At 58.8% G+C, this 22,499-nt stretch overlaps 1 protein-coding gene across 20 annotated transcripts in view; it reads left to right on the top strand.

Moving 5' to 3' along the window:
* Nucleotides 1-22,499, top strand: part of SCRIB (scribble planar cell polarity protein) — a 152,628-nt gene that overhangs the window by 65,888 nt on the left and 64,241 nt on the right. For all 20 annotated transcript variants that reach the window (XM_071803696.1, XM_065832795.2, XM_065832797.2 and 17 more), the window contains 4 exons: nucleotides 14,402-14,491; nucleotides 16,350-16,427; nucleotides 19,790-20,104; nucleotides 20,512-20,592. In XM_071803696.1, the coding sequence (XP_071659797.1) occupies nucleotides 14,402-14,491; nucleotides 16,350-16,427; nucleotides 19,790-20,104; nucleotides 20,512-20,592 (564 nt within the window). The remainder of the gene's footprint in view (nucleotides 1-14,401; nucleotides 14,492-16,349; nucleotides 16,428-19,789; nucleotides 20,105-20,511; nucleotides 20,593-22,499) is intronic.

Raw genomic sequence — 22,499 nt, 5'->3', positions numbered from 1 at the left:
CCATCTCTGGGTGATGATGTGTGTGCCCATCTCTGGGGCTGTGCCCGTCTCTGGGTGATGTGTGTGCCCATCTCTGGGTGATGTGTGTGCCCATCTCTGGGTGATGATGTGTGTGCCCATCTCTGGGTGATGATGTGTGTGCCCATCTCTGGGGCTGTGCCCGTCTCTGGGTGATGATGTGTGTGCCCATCTCTGGGTGATGTGTGTGCCCATCTCTGGGTGATGATGTGTGTGCCCATCTCTGGGTGATGATGTGTGTGCCCATCTCTGGGGCTGTGCCCGTCTCTGGGTGATGATGTGTGTGCCCGTCTCTGGGTGATGTGTGTGCCCGTCTCTGGGTGATGTGTGTGCCCATCTCTGGGTGATGTGTGTGCCCATCTCTGTGATGATGTGTGTGCCCATCTCTGGGTGATGATGTGTGTGCCCGTCTCTGGGTGATGATGTGTGTGCCCATCTCTGGGTGATGTGTGTGCCCGTCTCTGGGTGATGATGTGTGTGCCCATCTCTGGGTGATGATGTGTGTGCCCATCTCTGGGTGATGATGTGTGTGCCCGTCTCTGGGTGATGATGTGTGTGCCCGTCTCTGGGTGATGATGTGTGTGCCCATCTCTGGGTGATGTGTGTGCCCGTCTCTGGTGATGATGTGTGTGCCCGTCTCTGGGTGATGTGTGTGCCCATCTCTGGGTGATGATGTGTGTGCCCGTCTCTGGGTGATGTGTGTCCCCGTCTCTGGTGATGTGTGTGCCCGTCTCTGGGTGATGTGTGTGCCCATCTCTGGGTGATGTGTGTGCCCATCTCTGGTGATGATGTGTGTGCCCATCTCTGGGTGATGATGTGTGTGCCCATCTGTGGGTGATGATGTGTGTGCCCGTCTCTGGGTGATGATGTGTGTGCCCATCTCTGGGTGATGTGTGTGCCCATCTCTGGGTGATGATGTGTGTGCCCGTCTCTGGGTGATGTGTGTGCCCGTCTCTGGGTGATGATGTGTGTGCCCATCTCTGGGTGATGTGTGTGCCCATCTCTGGGTGATGATGTGTGTGCCCGTCTCTGGGTGATGATGTGTGTGCCCATCTCTGGGTGATGTGTGTGCCCGTCTCTGGGTGATGATGTGTGTGCCCATCTCTGGGTGATGTGTGTGCCCATCTCTGGGTGATGATGTGTGTGCCCGTCTCTGGGTGATGATGTGTGTGCCCGTCTCTGGGTGATGATGTGTGTGCCCGTCTCTGGGTGATGTGTGTGCCCGTCTCTGGGTGATGTGTGTGCCCATCTCTGGGTGATGATGTGTGTGCCCATCTCTGGGTGATGTGTGTGCCCGTCTCTGGGTGATGTGTGTGCCCATCTCTGGGTGATGTGTGTGCCCGTCTCTGGGTGATGATGTGTGTGCCCGTCTCTGGGTGATGCGTGTGCCCATCTCTGGGTGATGTGTGTGCCCGTCTCTGGGTGATGATGTGTGTGCCCATCTCTGGGTGATGATGTGTGTGCCCATCTCTGGGTGATGTGTGTGCCCGTCTCTGGGTGATGATGTGTGTGCCCATCTCTGGGTGATGTGTGTGCCCATCTCTGGGTGATGATGTGTGTGACCGTCTCTGGGGCTGTGCCCGTCTCTGGGTGATGTGTGTGCCCGTCTCTGGGTGATGATGTGTGTGCCCGTCTCTGGGTGATGTGTGTGCCCATCTCTGGGTGATGTGTGTGCCCGTCTCTGGGTGATGATGTGTGTGCCCGTCTCTGGGTGATGTGTGTGCCCATCTCTGGGTGATGATGTGTGTGCCCATCTCTGGGTGATGTGTGTGCACATCTCTGGGTGATGATGTGTGTGCCCGTCTCTGGGTGATGATGTGTGTGCCCGTCTCTGGGTGATGTGTGTGCCCGTCTCTGGGTGATGTGTGTGCCCATCTCTGGGTGATGTGTGTGCCCATCTCTGGGTGATGATGTGTGTGCCCATCTCTGGGTGATGATTTGTGTGCCCATCTCTGGGTGATGTGTGTGCCCGTCTCTGGGTGATGATGTGTGTGCCCGTCTCTGGGTGATGTGTGTGCCCATCTCTGGGTGATGATGTGTGTGCCCATCTCTGGGGCTGTGCCCGTCTCTGGGTGATGTGTGTGCCCATCTCTGGGTGATGTGTGTGCCCATCTCTGGGTGATGATGTGTGTGCCCATCTCTGGGTGATGTGTGTGCCCGTCTCTGGGTGATGATGTGTGTGCCCATCTCTGGGTGATGTGTGTGCCCATCTCTGGGTGATGATGTGTGTGCCCATCTCTGGGTGATGATGTGTGTGCCCATCTCTGGGGCTGTGCCCATCTCTGGGTGATGTGTGTGCCCATCTCTGGGTGATGTGTGTGCCCGTCTCTGGGTGATGATGTGTGTGCCCATCTCTGGGTGATGATGTGTGTGCCCATCTCTGGTGATGATGTGTGTGCCCGTCTCTGGGTGATGATGTGTGTGCCCATCTCTGGGTGATGATGTGTGTGCCCGTCTCTGGGTGATGTGTGTGCCCATCTCTGGGTGATGATGTGTGTGCCCATCTCTGGGTGATGATGTGTGTGCCCATCTCTGGGTGATGATGTGTGTGCCCGTCTCTGGGTGATGATGTGTGTGCCCATCTCTGGGTGATGATGTGTGTGCCCATCTCTGGGGCTGTGCCCATCTCTGGGTGATGTGTGTGCCCGTCTCTGGGTGATGATGTGTGTGCCCGTCTCTGGGTGATGATGTGTGTGCCCATCTCTGGGTGATGATGTGTGTGCCCGTCTCTGGGTGATGTGTGTGCCCATCTCTGGGTGATGTGTGTGCCCGTCTCTGGGTGATGATGTGTGTGCCCGTCTCTGGGTGATGATGTGTGTGCCCATCTCTGGGTGATGTGTGTGCCCGTCTCTGGGTGATGATGTGTGTGCCCGTCTCTGGGTGATGTGTGTGCCCATCTCTGGGTGATGATGTGTGTGCCCATCTCTGGGTGATGTGTGTGCCCATCTCTGGGTGATGATGTGTGTGCCCGTCTCTGGGTGATGTGTGTGCCCATCTCTGGGTGATGTGTGTGCCCATCTCTGGGTGATGATGTGTGTGCCCATCTCTGGGTGATGATGTGTGTGCCCATCTGTGGGTGATGATGTGTGTGCCCGTCTCTGGGTGATGATGTGTGTGCCCATCTCTGGGTGATGTGTGTGCCCATCTCTGGGTGATGATGTGTGTGCCCGTCTCTGGGTGATGTGTGTGCCCATCTCTGGGTGATGATGTGTGTGCCCGTCTCTGGGTGATGTGTGTGCCCGTCTCTGGGTGATGATGTGTGTGCCCGTCTCTGGGTGATGATGTGTGTGCCCATCTCTGGGTGATGTGTGTGCCCGTCTCTGGGTGATGTGTGTGCCCGTCTCTGGGTGATGATGTGTGTGCCCGTCTCTGGGTGATGTGTGTGCCCATCTCTGGGTGATGTGTGTGCCCGTCTCTGGGTGATGTGTGTGCCCATCTCTGGGTGATGATGTGTGTGCCCGTCTCTGGGTGATGTGTGTGCCCATCTCTGGGTGATGTGTGTGCCCGTCTCTGGGTGATGATGTGTGTGCCCGTCTCTGGGTGATGTGTGTGCCCATCTCTGGGTGATGATGTGTGTGCCCATCTCTGGGTGATGTGTGTGCCCATCTCTGGGTGATGATGTGTGTGCCCGTCTCTGGGTGATGATGTGTGTGCCCGTCTCTGGGTGATGTGTGTGCCCGTCTCTGGGTGATGTGTGTGCCCATCTCTGGGTGATGATGTGTGTGCCCATCTCTGGGTGATGATGTGTGTGCCCATCTCTGGGTGATGTGTGTGCCCGTCTCTGGGTGATGATGTGTGTGCCCATCTCTGGGTGATGTGTGTGCCCATCTCTGGGTGATGATGTGTGTGCCCATCTCTGGGGCTGTGCCCGTCTCTGGGTGATGTGTGTGCCCATCTCTGGGTGATGTGTGTGCCCATCTCTGGGTGATGATGTGTGTGCCCATCTCTGGGTGATGATGTGTGTGCCCATCTCTGGGGCTGTGCCCGTCTCTGGGTGATGATGTGTGTGCCCATCTCTGGGTGATGTGTGTGCCCATCTCTGGGTGATGATGTGTGTGCCCATCTCTGGGTGATGATGTGTGTGCCCATCTCTGGGGCTGTGCCCGTCTCTGGGTGATGTGTGTGCCCATCTCTGGGTGATGTGTGTGCCCATCTCTGGGTGATGTGTGTGCCCATCTCTGGGTGATGATGTGTGTGCCCGTCTCTGGGTGATGATGTGTGTGCCCATCTCTGGGTGATGATGTGTGTGTCCATCTCTGGGTGATGTGTGTGCCCGTCTCTGGTGATGATGTGTGTGCCCGTCTCTGGGTGATGTGTGTGCCCATCTCTGGGTGATGATGTGTGTGCCCGTCTCTGGGTGATGTGTGTCCCCGTCTCTGGTGATGTGTGTGCCCGTCTCTGGGTGATGTGTGTGCCCATCTCTGGGTGATGTGTGTGCCCGTCTCTGGGTGATGATGTGTGTGCCCGTCTCTGGGTGATGCGTGTGCCCATCTCTGGGTGATGTGTGTGCCCGTCTCTGGGTGATGATGTGTGTGCCCATCTCTGGGTGATGATGTGTGTGCCCATCTCTGGGTGATGATGTGTGTGCCCATCTCTGGGTGATGTGTGTGCCCGTCTCTGGGTGATGATGTGTGTGCCCATCTCTGGGTGATGATGTGTGTGCCCGTCTCTGGGTGATGTGTGTGCCCATCTCTGGTGATGATGTGTGTGCCCATCTCTGGGTGATGATGTGTGTGCCCATCTGTGGGTGATGATGTGTGTGCCCGTCTCTGGGTGATGATGTGTGTGCCCATCTCTGGGTGATGTGTGTGCCCATCTCTGGGTGATGATGTGTGTGCCCGTCTCTGGGTGATGTGTGTGCCCGTCTCTGGGTGATGATGTGTGTGCCCATCTCTGGGTGATGATGTGTGTGCCCATCTCTGGGTGATGATGTGTGTGCCCGTCTCTGGGTGATGATGTGTGTGCCCATCTCTGGGTGATGTGTGTGCCCGTCTCTGGGTGATGATGTGTGTGCCCATCTCTGGGTGATGTGTGTGCCCATCTCTGGGTGATGATGTGTGTGCCCGTCTCTGGGTGATGATGTGTGTGCCCGTCTCTGGGTGATGTGTGTGCCCGTCTCTGGGTGATGTGTGTGCCCGTCTCTGGGTGATGATGTGTGTGCCCATCTCTGGGTGATGATGTGTGTGCCCGTCTCTGGGTGATGATGTGTGTGCCCATCTCTGGGTGATGATGTGTGTGCCCGTCTCTGGGTGATGATGTGTGTGCCCGTCTCTGGGTGATGTGTGTGCCCGTCTCTGGGTGATGTGTGTGCCCATCTCTGGGTGATGATGTGTGTGCCCGTCTCTGGGTGATGTGTGTGCCCGTCTCTGGGTGATGATGTGTGTGCCCATCTCTGGGTGATGTGTGTGCCCGTCTCTGGGTGATGTGTGTGCCCATCTCTGGGTGATGTGTGTGCCCGTCTCTGGGTGATGATGTGTGTGCCCGTCTCTGGGTGATGCGTGTGCCCATCTCTGGGTGATGTGTGTGCCCATCTCTGGGTGATGATGTGTGTGCCCATCTCTGGGTGATGTGTGTGCCCGTCTCTGGGTGATGTGTGTGCCCATCTCTGGGTGATGTGTGTGCCCGTCTCTGGGTGATGATGTGTGTGCCCGTCTCTGGGTGATGCGTGTGCCCATCTCTGGGTGATGTGTGTGCCCGTCTCTGGGTGATGATGTGTGTGCCCGTCTCTGGGTGATGTGTGTGCCCATCTCTGGGTGATGATGTGTGTGCCCATCTCTGGGTGATGTGTGTGCCCATCTCTGGGTGATGATGTGTGTGCCCATCTCTGGGTGATGATGTGTGTGCCCATCTCTGGGTGATGTGTGTGCCCGTCTCTGGGTGATGATGTGTGTGCCCATCTCTGGGTGATGTGTGTGCCCATCTCTGGGTGATGATGTGTGTGCCCGTCTCTGGGGCTGTGCCCGTCTCTGGGTGATGTGTGTGCCCGTCTCTGGGTGATGATGTGTGTGCCCGTCTCTGGGTGATGTGTGTGCCCATCTCTGGGTGATGATGTGTGTGCCCATCTCTGGGTGATGTGTGTGCCCATCTCTGGGTGATGATGTGTGTGCCCGTCTCTGGGTGATGATGTGTGTGCCCGTCTCTGGGTGATGTGTGTGCCCGTCTCTGGGTGATGTGTGTGCCCATCTCTGGGTGATGTGTGTGCCCATCTCTGGGTGATGATGTGTGTGCCCATCTCTGGGTGATGATGTGTGTGCCCATCTCTGGGTGATGTGTGTGCCCGTCTCTGGGTGATGATGTGTGTGCCCGTCTCTGGGTGATGTGTGTGCCCATCTCTGGGTGATGATGTGTGTGCCCATCTCTGGGGCTGTGCCCGTCTCTGGGTGATGTGTGTGCCCATCTCTGGGTGATGTGTGTGCCCATCTCTGGGTGATGATGTGTGTGCCCATCTCTGGGTGATGTGTGTGCCCGTCTCTGGGTGATGATGTGTGTGCCCATCTCTGGGTGATGTGTGTGCCCATCTCTGGGTGATGATGTGTGTGCCCATCTCTGGGTGATGATGTGTGTGCCCATCTCTGGGGCTGTGCCCATCTCTGGGTGATGTGTGTGCCCATCTCTGGGTGATGTGTGTGCCCGTCTCTGGGTGATGATGTGTGTGCCCATCTCTGGGTGATGATGTGTGTGCCCATCTCTGGTGATGATGTGTGTGCCCGTCTCTGGGTGATGATGTGTGTGCCCATCTCTGGGTGATGATGTGTGTGCCCATCTCTGGGGCTGTGCCCATCTCTGGGTGATGTGTGTGCCCATCTCTGGGTGATGATGTGTGTGCCCGTCTCTGAGTGATGATGTGTGTGCCCGTCTCTGGGTGATGTGTGTGCCCATCTCTGGGTGATGTGTGTGCCCGTCTCTGGGTGATGTGTGTGCCCATCTCTGGGTGATGTGTGTGCCCGTCTCTGGGTGATGATGTGTGTGCCCGTCTCTGGGTGATGTGTGTGCCCATCTCTGGGTGATGATGTGTGTGCCCGTCTCTGGGTGATGTGTGTGCCCATCTCTGGGTGATGTGTGTGCCCATGTCTGGGTGATGATGTGTGTGCCCATCTCTGGGTGATGATGTGTGTGCCCATCTGTGGGTGATGATGTGTGTGCCCGTCTCTGGGTGATGATGTGTGTGCCCATCTCTGGGTGATGTGTGTGCCCATCTCTGGGTGATGATGTGTGTGCCCGTCTCTGGGTGATGTGTGTGCCCATCTCTGGGTGATGATGTGTGTGCCCGTCTCTGGGTGATGTGTGTGCCCGTCTCTGGGTGATGATGTGTGTGCCCGTCTCTGGGTGATGTGTGTGCCCATCTCTGGGTGATGTGTGTGCCCGTCTCTGGGTGATGTGTGTGCCCGTCTCTGGGTGATGATGTGTGTGCCCGTCTCTGGGTGATGTGTGTGCCCATCTCTGGGTGATGTGTGTGCCCGTCTCTGGGTGATGTGTGTGCCCATCTCTGGGTGATGATGTGTGTGCCCGTCTCTGGGTGATGTGTGTGCCCATCTCTGGGTGATGTGTGTGCCCGTCTCTGGGTGATGATGTGTGTGCCCGTCTCTGGGTGATGTGTGTGCCCATCTCTGGGTGATGATGTGTGTGCCCATCTCTGGGTGATGTGTGTGCCCATCTCTGGGTGATGATGTGTGTGCCCGTCTCTGGGTGATGATGTGTGTGCCCGTCTCTGGGTGATGTGTGTGCCCATCTCTGGGTGATGATGTGTGTGCCCATCTCTGGGTGATGTGTGTGCCCGTCTCTGGGTGATGATGTGTGTGCCCGTCTCTGGGTGATGATGTGTGTGCCCGTCTCTGGGTGATGTGTGTGCCCGTCTCTGGGTGATGTGTGTGCCCATCTCTGGGTGATGATGTGTGTGCCCATCTCTGGGTGATGATGTGTGTGCCCATCTCTGGGTGATGTGTGTGCCCGTCTCTGGGTGATGATGTGTGTGCCCATCTCTGGGTGATGTGTGTGCCCATCTCTGGGTGATGTGTGTGCCTGTCTCTGGGTGATGTGTGTGCCCGTCTCTGGGTGATGATGTGTGTGCCCATCTCTGGGTGATGTGTGTGCCCATCTCTGGGTGATGTGTGTGCCCATCTCTGGGTGATGATGTGTGTGCCCATCTCTGGGGCTGTGCCCGTCTCTGGGTGATGTGTGTGCCCATCTCTGGGTGATGTGTGTGCCCATCTCTGGGTGATGATGTGTGTGCCCATCTCTGGGTGATGATGTGTGTGCCCATCTCTGGGGCTGTGCCCGTCTCTGGGTGATGATGTGTGTGCCCATCTCTGGGTGATGTGTGTGCCCATCTCTGGGTGATGATGTGTGTGCCCATCTCTGGGTGATGATGTGTGTGCCCATCTCTGGGGCTGTGCCCGTCTCTGGGTGATGTGTGTGCCCATCTCTGGGTGATGTGTGTGCCCGTCTCTGGGTGATGTGTGTGCCCATCTCTGGGTGATGATGTGTGTGCCCGTCTCTGGGTGATGATGTGTGTGCCCATCTCTGGGTGATGATGTGTGTGCCCATCTCTGGGTGATGTGTGTGCCCGTCTCTGGTGATGATGTGTGTGCCCGTCTCTGGGTGATGTGTGTGCCCATCTCTGGGTGATGATGTGTGTGCCCGTCTCTGGGTGATGTGTGTCCCCGTCTCTGGTGATGTGTGTGCCCGTCTCTGGGTGATGTGTGTGCCCATCTCTGGGTGATGTGTGTGCCCGTCTCTGGGTGATGATGTGTGTGCCCATCTCTGGGTGATGTGTGTGCCCGTCTCTGGGTGATGCGTGTGCCCATCTCTGGGTGATGTGTGTGCCCATCTCTGGGTGATGTGTGTGCCCATCTCTGGGTGATGTGTGTGCCCGTCTCTGGGTGATGATGTGTGTGCCCATCTCTGGGTGATGATGTGTGTGCCCATCTCTGGGTGATGATGTGTGTGCCCATCTCTGGGTGATGTGTGTGCCCGTCTCTGGGTGATGATGTGTGTGCCCGTCTCTGGGTGATGTGTGTGCCCATCTCTGGTGATGATGTGTGTGCCCATCTCTGGGTGATGATGTGTGTGCCCATCTGTGGGTGATGATGTGTGTGCCCGTCTCTGGGTGATGATGTGTGTGCCCATCTCTGGGTGATGTGTGTGCCCATCTCTGGGTGATGATGTGTGTGCCCGTCTCTGGGTGATGTGTGTGCCCGTCTCTGGGTGATGATGTGTGTGCCCATCTCTGGGTGATGTGTGTGCCCATCTCTGGGTGATGATGTGTGTGCCCGTCTCTGGGTGATGATGTGTGTGCCCGTCTCTGGGTGATGATGTGTGTGCCCGTCTCTGGGTGATGTGTGTGCCCGTCTCTGGGTGATGTGTGTGCCCGTCTCTGGGTGATGATGTGTGTGCCCATCTCTGGGTGATGATGTGTGTGCCCGTCTCTGGGTGATGATGTGTGTGCCCATCTCTGGGTGATGATGTGTGTGCCCGTCTCTGGGTGATGATGTGTGTGCCCGTCTCTGGGTGATGTGTGTGCCCGTCTCTGGGTGATGTGTGTGCCCATCTCTGGGTGATGATGTGTGTGCCCATCTCTGGGTGATGTGTGTGCCCGTCTCTGGGTGATGTGTGTGCCCATCTCTGGGTGATGTGTGTGCCCGTCTCTGGGTGATGATGTGTGTGCCCGTCTCTGGGTGATGCGTGTGCCCATCTCTGGGTGATGTGTGTGCCCGTCTCTGGGTGATGATGTGTGTGCCCATCTCTGGGTGATGATGTGTGTGCCCATCTCTGGGTGATGTGTGTGCCCATCTCTGGGTGATGTGTGTGCCCGTCTCTGGGTGATGATGTGTGTGCCCATCTCTGGGTGATGTGTGTGCCCATCTCTGGGTGATGATGTGTGTGCCCGTCTCTGGGTGATGTGTGTGCCCGTCTCTGGGTGATGATGTGTGTGCCCATCTCTGGGTGATGTGTGTGCCCATCTCTGGGTGATGATGTGTGTGCCCGTCTCTGGGTGATGATGTGTGTGCCCATCTCTGGGTGATGTGTGTGCCCGTCTCTGGGTGATGATGTGTGTGCCCATCTCTGGGTGATGTGTGTGCCCATCTCTGGGTGATGATGTGTGTGCCCGTCTCTGGGTGATGATGTGTGTGCCCGTCTCTGGGTGATGTGTGTGCCCGTCTCTGGGTGATGTGTGTGCCCGTCTCTGGGTGATGATGTGTGTGCCCATCTCTGGGTGATGATGTGTGTGCCCGTCTCTGGGTGATGATGTGTGTGCCCATCTCTGGGTGATGTGTGTGCCCATCTCTGGGTGATGATGTGTGTGCCCATCTCTGGGTGATGATGTGTGTGCCCGTCTCTGGGTGATGATGTGTGTGCCCATCTCTGGGTGATGATGTGTGTGCCCGTCTCTGGGTGATGTGTGTGCCCATCTCTGGGTGATGATGTGTGTGCCCGTCTCTGGGTGATGATGTGTGTGCCCGTCTCTGGGTGATGTGTGTGCCCGTCTCTGGGTGATGTGTGTGCCCATCTCTGGGTGATGATGTGTGTGCCCATCTCTGGGTGATGTGTGTGCCCGTCTCTGGGTGATGTGTGTGCCCATCTCTGGGTGATGTGTGTGCCCGTCTCTGGGTGATGATGTGTGTGCCCGTCTCTGGGTGATGCGTGTGCCCATCTCTGGGTGATGTGTGTGCCCGTCTCTGGGTGATGATGTGTGTGCCCATCTCTGGGTGATGATGTGTGTGCCCATCTCTGGGTGATGATGTGTGTGCCCGTCTCTGGGTGATGATGTGTGTGCCCGTCTCTGGGTGATGATGTGTGTGCCCGTCTCTGGGTGATGTGTGTGCCCATCTCTGGGTGATGTGTGTGCCCGTCTCTGGGTGATGTGTGTGCCCATCTCTGGGTGATGATGTGTGTGCCCGTCTCTGGGTGATGATGTGTGTGCCCATCTCTGGGTGATGTGTGTGCCCATCTCTGGGTGATGATGTGTGTGCCCATCTCTGGGTGATGTGTGTGCCCATCTCTGGGTGATGATGTGTGTGCCCATCTCTGGGTGATGTGTGTGCCCGTCTCTGGGTGATGATGTGTGTGCCCGTCTCTGGGTGATGTGTGTGCCCATCTCTGGGTGATGATGTGTGTGCCCATCTCTGGATGATGTGTGTGCCCATCTCTGGATGATGATGTGTGTGCCCATCTCTGGGTGATGATGTGTGTGCCCGTCTCTGGGTGATGTGTGTGCCCATCTCTGGGTGATGATGTGTGTGCCCATCTCTGGGTGATGATGTGTGTGCCCATCTCTGGGTGATGATGTGTGTGCCCGTCTCTGGGTGATGATGTGTGTGCCCATCTCTGGGTGATGATGTGTGTGCCCATCTCTGGGTGATGATGTGTGTGCCCATCTCTGGGTGATGTGTGTGCCCATCTCTGGGTGATGATGTGTGTGCCCGTCTCTGGGTGATGATGTGTGTGCCCATCTCTGGGTGATGTGTGTGCCCGTCTCTGGGTGATGATGTGTGTGCCCATCTCTGGGTGATGTGTGTGCCCATCTCTGGGTGATGATGTGTGTGCCCGTCTCTGGGTGATGATGTGTGTGCCCGTCTCTGGGTGATGTGTGTGCCCGTCTCTGGGTGATGTGTGTGCCCGTCTCTGGGTGATGATGTGTGTGCCCATCTCTGGGTGATGATGTGTGTGCCCGTCTCTGGGTGATGATGTGTGTGCCCATCTCTGGGTGATGTGTGTGCCCATCTCTGGGTGATGATGTGTGTGCCCATCTCTGGGTGATGATGTGTGTGCCCGTCTCTGGGTGATGATGTGTGTGCCCATCTCTGGGTGATGATGTGTGTGCCCGTCTCTGGGTGATGTGTGTGCCCATCTCTGGGTGATGATGTGTGTGCCCGTCTCTGGGTGATGATGTGTGTGCCCGTCTCTGGGTGATGTGTGTGCCCGTCTCTGGGTGATGTGTGTGCCCATCTCTGGGTGATGATGTGTGTGCCCATCTCTGGGTGATGTGTGTGCCCGTCTCTGGGTGATGTGTGTGCCCATCTCTGGGTGATGTGTGTGCCCGTCTCTGGGTGATGATGTGTGTGCCCGTCTCTGGGTGATGCGTGTGCCCATCTCTGGGTGATGTGTGTGCCCGTCTCTGGGTGATGATGTGTGTGCCCATCTCTGGGTGATGATGTGTGTGCCCATCTCTGGGTGATGATGTGTGTGCCCGTCTCTGGGTGATGATGTGTGTGCCCGTCTCTGGGTGATGATGTGTGTGCCCGTCTCTGGGTGATGTGTGTGCCCATCTCTGGGTGATGTGTGTGCCCGTCTCTGGGTGATGTGTGTGCCCATCTCTGGGTGATGATGTGTGTGCCCGTCTCTGGGTGATGATGTGTGTGCCCATCTCTGGGTGATGTGTGTGCCCATCTCTGGGTGATGATGTGTGTGCCCATCTCTGGGTGATGTGTGTGCCCATCTCTGGGTGATGATGTGTGTGCCCATCTCTGGGTGATGTGTGTGCCCGTCTCTGGGTGATGATGTGTGTGCCCGTCTCTGGGTGATGTGTGTGCCCATCTCTGGGTGATGATGTGTGTGCCCATCTCTGGATGATGTGTGTGCCCATCTCTGGATGATGATGTGTGTGCCCATCTCTGGGTGATGATGTGTGTGCCCGTCTCTGGGTGATGTGTGTGCCCATCTCTGGGTGATGATGTGTGTGCCCATCTCTGGGTGATGATGTGTGTGCCCATCTCTGGGTGATGATGTGTGTGCCCGTCTCTGGGTGATGATGTGTGTGCCCATCTCTGGGTGATGATGTGTGTGCCCATCTCTGGGTGATGATGTGTGTGCCCGTCTCTGGGTGATGTGTGTGCCCGTCTCTGGGTGATGATGTGTGTGCCCATCTCTGGGTGATGTGTGTGCCCGTCTCTGGGTGATGATGTGTGTGCCCATCTCTGGGTGATGTGTGTGCCCATCTCTGGGTGATGATGTGTGTGCCCATCTCTGGGTGATGTGTGTGTGCCCATCTCTGGTGATGATGTGTGTGCCCATCTCTGGGTGATGTGTGTGCCCGTCTCTGGGTGATGTGTGTGCCCGTCTCTGGGTGATGTGCTTATGGTCTGGCTGGAGTCAGGGATTTATTTCCGTGAGAATATCCCAGCAACTTTTCCAGTCTGGGCACCAAAGGAAACGGTGAGGAACCTCATTTGAGTTCTGCCTTTCCCGGGGTGTGTTTTGGGTTTATTTGTGTTTTAAACTCAGCAGAACGTGCAGCCCCGGAGGCTGTTGGCTGTGTGGCTGTGGGGGTGAGGCAGGGCTGTGTCTGTGGTGGTGAAGGGGGTTAGAGGGGTCTGTGGGGGTGAGGCGGGTTGAGCAGGGCTGTTGGCTGTGTGGCTGTGGGGGTGAGGCAGGGCGGTGGGGCTGTGGGAGTGAAGGGGGTTAGAGGGGGTCTGTGGGGGTGAGGCGGGTTGAGCAGGGCCCAGGGAGGCCGTGTCCTGCTCCCGTGCTGCCCCGGGTGCGCGGGGCCGCGGTTGGAGCCGGACCCTCTGCAGCAGCCGCTCTCTGCGCTGGGCCTTGTGCCCAGGGGTCACCTGGGAACAGCGCGTCTGGTTCTGCCAGGGCTCTGTTGCCTTTCTGCCCCTCACCTCGCCAGCTCCTCGGCCCTTGGCCCGGACAGATCCCCGAGTGTCCCCCTGTCCCGTCCTTTCCGCGGATCCTGCCGCACGCTCCCCTCCTCCTCCTGGGGACCAGCGCAACGTGGACAGCTTGTGCTGCTGTCCTGCATACCAGCAGTTTTGGTTCGAGTTTGACCCATATGTTTTGCAGTTGAAGTGCACGTGATTTGGTGTGTAGAGGTGGGAGACGGGAGGCTCCTGGGTAGCGCAGCCGCACCCCGGGCCCGCCCGAGCGGAGGAGCCAGCTGCACGAAGCAGGCGGCTCTTCTGGAGTCACAGGCTGCCTGCCCCCAGCAGAGCAGAGCCAGGTGTCTGTGCAGGCTGTTCTGGAGGAGGGGCCGTGCCTGTGGCTGCCGGGCGCGCAGGGCTGACCCATCGTCTCCCGGCCTTGTGTGGAGTTACACCCCCGGAGCCGTGCATGGAGCCGGGCTGCGGTGTCCACGCTGTCCCTGGTTCTTTGTCCAGTCCCATCCCACCGCTGCTCAGTTTGCTTTGTTGTGGACGTCTCGTTCCATGTGTTCATTACAGGCAAACTGACCCCGGGTCTTGAGGTCCAGCTCAGGACTGCACTGTGCGAAAGGGTTTGTGACTTTGGTCCCCGTGAGGCACACGGGTGTATGAACGGGCAGATTTGGGCAGATAGAGCTTGGACTCTGGTGCTCGCTCTGTGAGCAGCCGTCCCTCGCTCTTCAGGGTGTTCTGGTTGTTGTGGCTGTGCTGACCCGTAACCTGTGTCCCTTTGCTTCCAGCTGACACTGACCATCGTGCGGCAGACGGGGGGTCTGGGCATCAGCATCGCGGGGGGCAAGGGCTCCACCCCCTATAAGGGTGACGACGAGGTAAGACCCCGCGCCGTGTCACCGGTGAAGCGCCCGCCTGCCGGGCTCCATGTCTGTGCACAGCAGAACTGGGCTGGATGTGTGCACAGCAGAACTGGGCTGGATGTGTGCACAGCAGAGTGGGGCTGGATATGTGCACAGCAGAACTGGGCTGGATGTCTGTGCACAGCAGAACTGGGCTGGATGTGTGCACAGCAGAGCGGGGCTGGATGTGTGCACAGCAGAGTGGGGCTGGATGTCTGTGCACAGCAGAGTGGGGCTGGATGTCTGTGCACAGCAGAACTGGGCTGGATGTCTGTGCACAGCAGAACTGGGCTGGATATGTGCACAGCAGAACTGGGCTGGATGTGTGCACAGCAGAACTGGGCTGGATGTGTGCACAGTAGAGCGGGGCTGGATGTGTGCACAGCAGAACTGGGCTGGATGTGTGCACAGCAGAGCTGGGCTGGATGTGTGCACAGCAGAGTGGGGCTGGATGTCTGTGCACAGCAGAGTGGGGCTGGATGTCTGTGCACAGCAGAACTGAGCTGGATGTGTGCACAGCAGAACTGGGCTGGATATGTGCACAGCAGAACTGGGCTGGATGTGTGCACAGTAGAGCAGGGCTGGATGTCTGTGCACAGCAGAACTGGGCTGGATGTCTGTGCACAGCAGAACTGGGCTGGATGTGTGCACAGCAGAACTGGACTGGATGTCTGTGCACAGCAGAACTGGGCTGGATGTGTGCACAGCAGAACTGGGCTGGATGTGTGCACAGTAGAGCGGGGCTGGATGTCTGTGCACAGCAGAACTGGGCTGGATGTGTGCACAGCAGAACTGGGCTGGATGTGTGCACAGTAGAGCGGGGCTGGATGTGTGCACAGCAGAACTGGGCTGGATGTGTGCTCAGCAGAACTGGGCTGGATGTGTGCACAGCAGAACTGGGCTGGATGTCTGTGCACAGCAGAACTGGGCTGGATGTGTGCACAGCAGAACTGGGCTGGATGTGTGCACAGCAGAACTGGGCTGGATGTCTGTGCACAGCAGAACTGGGCTGGATGTGTGCACAGCAGAACTGGGCTGGATGTGTGCACAGCAGAACTGGGCTGGATGTTTGTGCACAGCAGAGCGGGGCTGGATGTGTGCACAGCAGAACTGGGCTGGATGTGTGCACAGCAGAACTGGGCTGGATGTGTGCACAGCAGAGTGGGGCTGGATGTGTGCACAGCAGAGTGGGGCTGGATGTGTGCACAGCAGAGTGGGGCTGGATGTGTGCACAGCAGAACTGGGCTGGATGTGTGCACAGCAGAGCGGGGCTGGATGTCTGTGCACAGCAGAACTGGGCTGGGCTGTCACGGAGCACATGGGACCAGTCTCAGGCAGGGCTGGGCTGGCTCTTGGCCCTGGAGCACAACTCCTTGCACCTCCCGCTGCTGACCGCAGAGAGCAGAGACGAGAGCAGCCGTTCCTTCCCATCCCCATTCCTTCCCATCCCCGTTCCTTCCCATCCCCGTTCCTTCCCATCCCCGTTCCTTCCCATCCGTGTCCTGCTGTACCGGGCTCATGAATCAGAGAGCGCAGGGTTGTTTTGGGCACATGTGGTGACATCCGCTGCGTCATGGTCTCGCCCCCAAGGACCAAAGCGTTATTCCCTTTCCCCTTTTGTCACCTGCAGTGGGATTTCTTTCCCCTTTCTCGCAGCTGCTGTTGGGGAGATGTGGCTGTCCTGTCCTGTCCTGTCCTGTCCCACACCCAGGGTACGGGGTTGGCGAGGGGTTTCCCTCTCCCTGAAGCTGGGTGAGGTGGAGGCGTCTCGCTCCACGCTTCAGAGGGCTGAGGAACGGGCTCCACCTCCTCTAACGAGTGGTTTTGTTTCCAGGGCATCTTTATTTCCCGTGTGTCCGAAGAGGGTCCTGCAGCTCGGGCCGGGGTTCGGATTGGGGACAAGCTTCTGGAGGTAAGAACCTGTGAGGAATTAAACGCTGCTCGTGACTTGAGATGGGAGGGAGAAGTGTGGTCTGGTGTTTGTTTGCATTGCACTCATTTGTAGGCCAAATAAGCATCAGGAGCTGCGTAAGAACAAAGCTGAATTCCACTGGCTCAGAGAGTTAGTTCTTTAATTAACTGCTTTATAAGGAGAGAAATTGCTCCTGTGTTCCCGTTCCCCAGCTCGAAGTGCTGCGCAACCCCAGTGGGCAGAAACCCCATCGGCGCGTTCCTGCCCCCACGGGCTGACCAGACGGCTCTACCTGTGCTCCAGTTCGTGCTTCCCTACCTGGAATAAAGCGGCCCTGGTAGGAGAACGTCCTCACCAGGGACCCAGCCGTGCGCTGTGCGTCTGTCCTCAAGTCCTGTGCAAAAGGGATCAGTCACAGAGCACTGAGGTGCACCAGAAATGCGCAGAGCACTGAGGTGCACCAGGGATGCACAGAGCACTGAGGTGCACCAGAGACACACAGAGCACTGAGGTGCACCAGGGATGCACAGAGCACTGAGGTGCACCAGAGACACACAGAGCACTGAGGTGCACCAGAGACACACAGAGCACTGAGGTGCACCAGAGACACACAGAGCACTGAGGTGCACCAGAGACACACAGAGCACTGAGATGCACCAGAGACACACAGAGCACTGAGGTGCACCAGAGACACACAGAGCACTGAGGTGCACCAGAGACACACAGAGCACTGAGGTGCACTAGAGATGCACAGAGCACTGAGGTGCACTAGAGATCCAGAGAGGATTGAGATGCACCAGGGATGCACAGAGCACTGAGGTGCACCAGGGATGCTCAGAGCACTAAGGTGCACCAGAGATGCACTAGAGAAGCACTGAGGTGCACCAGAGATCCAGAGAGCACTGAGGTGCACCAGAGATGCACAGAGCACTGAGATTGTACTAGAGAAGCACAGAGCACTGAGATGCACCAGAGATGCACTAGAGAAACACTGAGGTGCACCAGAGATGCACAGAGCACTGAGGTACACTAGAGAAGCACAGAGCACTGAGGTGCACCAGAGATGCACTAGAGAAGCACTGAGGTGCACCAGAGATCCAGAGAGCACTGAGGTGCACCAGAGATGCACAGAGCACTGAGATGCACCAGAGAAGCACAGAGCACTGAGGTGCACCAGAGATCCAGAGAGCACTGAGGTGCACCAGAGAAGCCCAGAGCACTGAGGTGCACCAGGGAAGCACAGAGCACTGAGATGCACCAGAGAAGCACAGAGCACTGAGGTGCACCAGAGAAGCACAGAGCACTGAGGTGCACCAGAGAAGCCCAGAGCACTGAGGTGCACCAGGGAAGCACAGAGCACTGAGGTGCACCAGAGAAGCCCAGAGCACTGAGGTGCACCAGAGAAGCACAGAGCACTGAGGTGCACCAGGGAAGCCCAGAGCACTGAGGTGCACAGAGCACTGAGCTGCACCAGAGAAGCCCAGAGCACTGAGGTGCACCAGGGAAGCACAGAGCACTGAGGTGCGCCAGAGAAGCCCAGAGCACTGAGGTGCACCAGGGAAGCCCAGAGCACTGAGGTGCACAGAGCACTGAGCTGCACCGGAGAAGCCCAGAGCACTGGGGTGCACCAGGTGGCTGCGTTGCGGGGCAGAGCTGTCCCCGCAGCGCTGTTGGAGGTCAGAGCGCACGTGGTGGTGGCTGGGGCACTGTTCGTGTCTGTGCCGTCCGCGCTGGTGCCTCCAGGATCGCACTCGCCACGTGTTTGCAGTGCAGGGACGCCTGGGCATGCCCCTGAGATGTTCAGGCTTCCTCACCGCTCGTCTGGCACTGCGCATGGTGGAGTCCAAGCGCTGTGTGGTTCTGTAAGAGAAGGGTTTAAATTGCTCTGTGAGAAGAACGGGATTCTGGAGTTCCAGATGTTTCTTTCTGCAGTTGTCATAGGATCGTCCTGATCATTTCCTGACGTTTCAGTCAGTCCATAACGGGATATGCACTTGATCTGCCCAGGTGTCTTGTGTGTTTTAGGGCCTTGAGTGTCACCAGTCATCCTGCGCTGCGTGCATCGTTCTGTATTTTGCTGCGGAATGACTTCCAAAAGCGTGTCAGGTCTTGAAGATTTTGAGAGATGAATTATCGTTCCCTTTCCTAACAGTTAAATTCGTGACACACGACTGTTCATTGTAGAGTAGACCCCTCTTCAGTTACAGACTTGGGAAAAGACTCTTTTTCCTCTTCTGCTTGGCCTCCCACGCTGCCCGTGGAGCTGCAGCTCCTGCAGAGGCAGAGGTGCCCTCGCAGTGTAACCTGAGGTTTGTCCTGTTCCCTCTACGAGCTGCGTCGTGTCCACGAGCCGTGCCCGAGGCACACCAGGCTCGGGTTCTGTCCTCGCTGACGGCGGGGAAAGCCTCCTCCCCCGGAGCAGGGACGCGGCCGTGGCTCAGTAGTGAGGAGAAGCCACGTGCCGCGAGGTGCAGGAGGTGGGTCGGGACGCCTGGTGTCCAGGCTGACGCTGTGAAATGAGGCAGCTGCCGTGAGAAGAAGATTCTTCAGCTTTGTGAGCCCACCCTTGGCATTTCCTCCGTCTTCTGATGTGGTAGGGCTTTTTTACCGAAACGGGGGAGCAGGAGTGGAGGGAATGAGGCTGCTTCCCTGAGAGCCAGGGAAGCGGTGTCCTCCCCGCGCGTACTTCGCTGGTTTGGCCTGGAGGGGAAGGAGGGGGTGTTTTGGGGTTGGAGGAGGTAGGTGTCCTTCTTGAGGGTGAGCAAGAAGTTGTGTCGTCCCGCGGAGCACTGAGGTTTGCGAGGGGAGGAGTTCAGGGTGAGCGGTTGTCTGTCCAGGAGTTTGTTGCCCGCTGGGATGGTGGAGGTGACAGGGATGGTGGAGCTCCCCGTGGGGATGGAATCCCCCTGAGAGGGTCTTTACTGTGCTGGGCAGGGGCTGCCCTGACCTGGAACCCACAGCAGGTGTTGTGGGAGCTGTGTGAGCACGGGGAACGCCAAGTGTCCCCAGCTCTGGGGGATGAGCTGGGCTGGGACCGGAGCCGCTGTGAAGCTGCTGTGGAGCTGAGGGCCATGCTGTGGAGCTCCCTGTGGAGCTGAGGGCTGTGTTGTGGAGCTGAGGGCTGTGTTGTGGAGCTGAGGACCGTGCCATGGAGCTCCCTGCAGAGCTGAGGGCTGTGTGGTGGAGCTGGGGGCTGTGCCATGGAGCTCCCTGTGGAGCTGAGGGCCGTGCTGTGGAGCTGAGGGCCATGCTGTGGAGCTCCCTATGGAGCTGAGGGCCGTGCTGTGGAGCTCCCTATGGAGCTGAGGGCCGTGCTGTGGAGCCCCTGTGCGGCTGAGGCCCGTGCCCGTGTCCGTCCCCAGGTGAACGGCGTGTCCCTGCACTGCGCGGAGCACCACGTGGCCGTGGAAGCTCTGCGCGGGTCCGGGAGCTCCGTGTCCATGACGGTGCTGCGGGAGCGGATGGTGGAGCCGGAGAACGCCATCACAGTCACCGCGCTGCGCCCTGAAGACGACTACAGCCCCCGGGAGAGGCGGGGGGGCCTGCGCTTCCCCGAGCGCCCCGAGGGGACGCCTCCCACCCAGAGATTCTCCACCTGCCTCATGCGCAACGAGAAGGGCCTGGGCTTCAGCATCACCGGCGGCAAAGGCTCCACGCCCTACCGGGCTGGCGACACGGTCAGTGACCATCCCCTGGGAGGAGGGTGCTCGGTCCCCGAGCCTCGGCACTGCGGTGGGAACAGCGCAGGGTGCTCCGCGCCCATGGGTGCCCAGCAGGACCCTGTGCTGGTGGGCGGGCGGCTCCGGGAGCCAGAATCTGCTCCGAAACCAGGGATAGAAGCTGAGGAGGAGGTGGGGCTGGGGCTCCCGGTCCCTGCCAGTGACACTTAATCCTGCCGCTGTCCTCTTGACACACATGCTGGGCGCTCAGCCACGTTCGGGCTTTGCGGCAGGTGGCTCTGGAAGCAGCAGAGGGTTCGTGTGGAGCGAGGGATAAACGAGAAGTGCCAGGGCGGGGGAGACCTGCCCGGGCTCAGGAGCGGGCTGGGGAACACGGGCCGCCCTGACCCTGCCGTGCCTTTCAGGGGATCTTCATCTCGCGGATTGCAGAGGGCGGCGCGGCCCATCGGGACGGGATCCTGCGCGTGGGAGACCGGGTCATCTCGGTGAGTGCTCGTGCGCAGGGACGGGCTCCGGCTCCGCTCCCTTGTGCAGGGGCTGTGTTTCTGTTGCTGAAGCTGGATTGTGGGGGGTCCTTTTTTCAGTTCCTGAGCCTTCTGGGAGTGCGTTACCCTGGGTGGTTGTGCCCTGCCCGTGGCTGGCGCGGGGTGCAGCCGGTGCCTGCCCTTTCCCCGCGCCGCCCCGCAGGAATGGCGTCTGGCAGCCCGGGCTGTGCTGGAGAGATGGAGCGATGGCGCTGCCCGAGCCGGGGTCCCTCCAGAGCCTGGTGACAGCCTCGGCGGGCTCTGCCGCAGCTCGGCTGAGGAGGAGGAGGCTGCCGGGGCTGAGCTGGGCCCGTGTACCGCAGCTTCCCCTGCTCCCGGCCGGAGCTCCGGCCTCCGTTTCCCTTCCTATTCCTGCTGCTGGTGTGGATCTCACTGCTGCCTCTGACCTCACGTCTCTCTGCCTAACGTGTCCCTCGCTCCCCGTGCCGCGGGGGCCGAGCCCGCGTGCAGCCGCGGCGACAGCTCCGGCCCGGCGTGTGGTGGTGGGTTTCTGGCCCAGCTGCTGCGGTAAGAGCACGTGTTACCGCAGGGCTGGCGCGGTAAACGCGGGTACGGCCTCGTCAGTGCTGGCTTCTGTCTGCGCTATCCCTGGGCTGCGGGCTGTGTTGTATTTGCTCCGGCACAACGTTTCAGTGGAGCTCTGGGCCAGGTCTGGCATTTGTATCTTGGCAGGAGACCTGAACCGTTACAGCATCTCTCTCCTCGCTAATGCTCCCCCCTCCTCCCAAAATCAAACCCTGACCCTGATTGCTGCCAGATAACCTAAACTGGACTGGTTTTGCTCATTTTTTGTGCTCCGGTGGTACGGAGGCATGACTGCGAGGGCTGGCTGCGGGCACGCCATTTGTCGAGTGGTGTTCATTTGCTCTACCTGTGGCAAAAAGGAGACACAAGGTCTCCAAATAGAGTCAGAAGTCAAACCTGCCTCCATCCCCCGGGAGCAGCTCTATTTATATCTGTGGGCAGCTTCGTAGGAAAAGCAGATCTCATTCCCTCGTAATAGCTTGCAGCGTCCTCACACTGCAATGCGTGGGCTCGGGGCCTCCGCTGGATCTGCAGCAGACGCAGCCGCGCTGCCGCTGGTCCCTGCGCAGCCGGTGCGGGTGCAGTGTCCCTGCTCTGACGCCTGTCCCTGCGCGGGAGCCGGTCCTGCGCTCTCAGGGACGTCCCCGGTGCTGAGCGCCAGCCGCAGCTCGAGCCCTGTGCTCAGTTATGATGAAAGCAGGAGCCAATTATTATTCTCCAGGAGAGCACTTCCCTAGCCTGGACTGTTCACACCAGTCCTGTCTGCCCAGCCTGGCAGCAGCTCCCGTCCCACCCGCCCTGCTTGTGGGGTCGGTGCCGAGCACGGCACCCACGTGGTGGTGATGGTGCCACGTCCTCCCGTGGCCTCTCGGTGCCGTTTGTCCCCGAGAACACGTGCCGGCTGTCCCAGCTGTGCGAGCAGCTCTGGAGCTCCATGTCTGGCTCCATCTCCGGTCTGATGGAGCTGCGGGGCTGCCCTGCCCGGCGGTGCTGGGCGGTGAGAGCGCCCGTTCAGCAGAATGGTGCCCACGGAGCACCGCGCGCGGTCCCTGGTCACCACCGCTCCTCTGAAGAGCAGGTGCCCGTTTTACTGGAAAGCCCTTGGGGGCTGTGTCTGCTGGGGCGTGCAGCGCAGGAAAGCGGGAGGGTCCTCGGTGGGACACGGGGGTGTCACAGGCCAGCAGACAGAGGCCCGTTTCCAAAGCCATGCTCTCCTAGTCATGCCTCAGTTCTCACTCTGGAGTTTTTAGGACAGGAAATACAACACAGCTTCGTGCTCTTCTCCTGTGCTCTAAGCCATCCTGGACTTCTCTGCAGGGAAG

The sequence above is a fragment of the Patagioenas fasciata genome, chromosome 2 (genome assembly GCF_037038585.1).
Source record: "Patagioenas fasciata isolate bPatFas1 chromosome 2, bPatFas1.hap1, whole genome shotgun sequence".
In the NCBI taxonomy this organism is placed as follows: Eukaryota; Metazoa; Chordata; class Aves; order Columbiformes; family Columbidae; genus Patagioenas; species Patagioenas fasciata.
The sequence above is the reverse complement of the archived record's forward strand: the minus strand, read 5'-3'. Positions and strand labels throughout refer to the sequence as shown.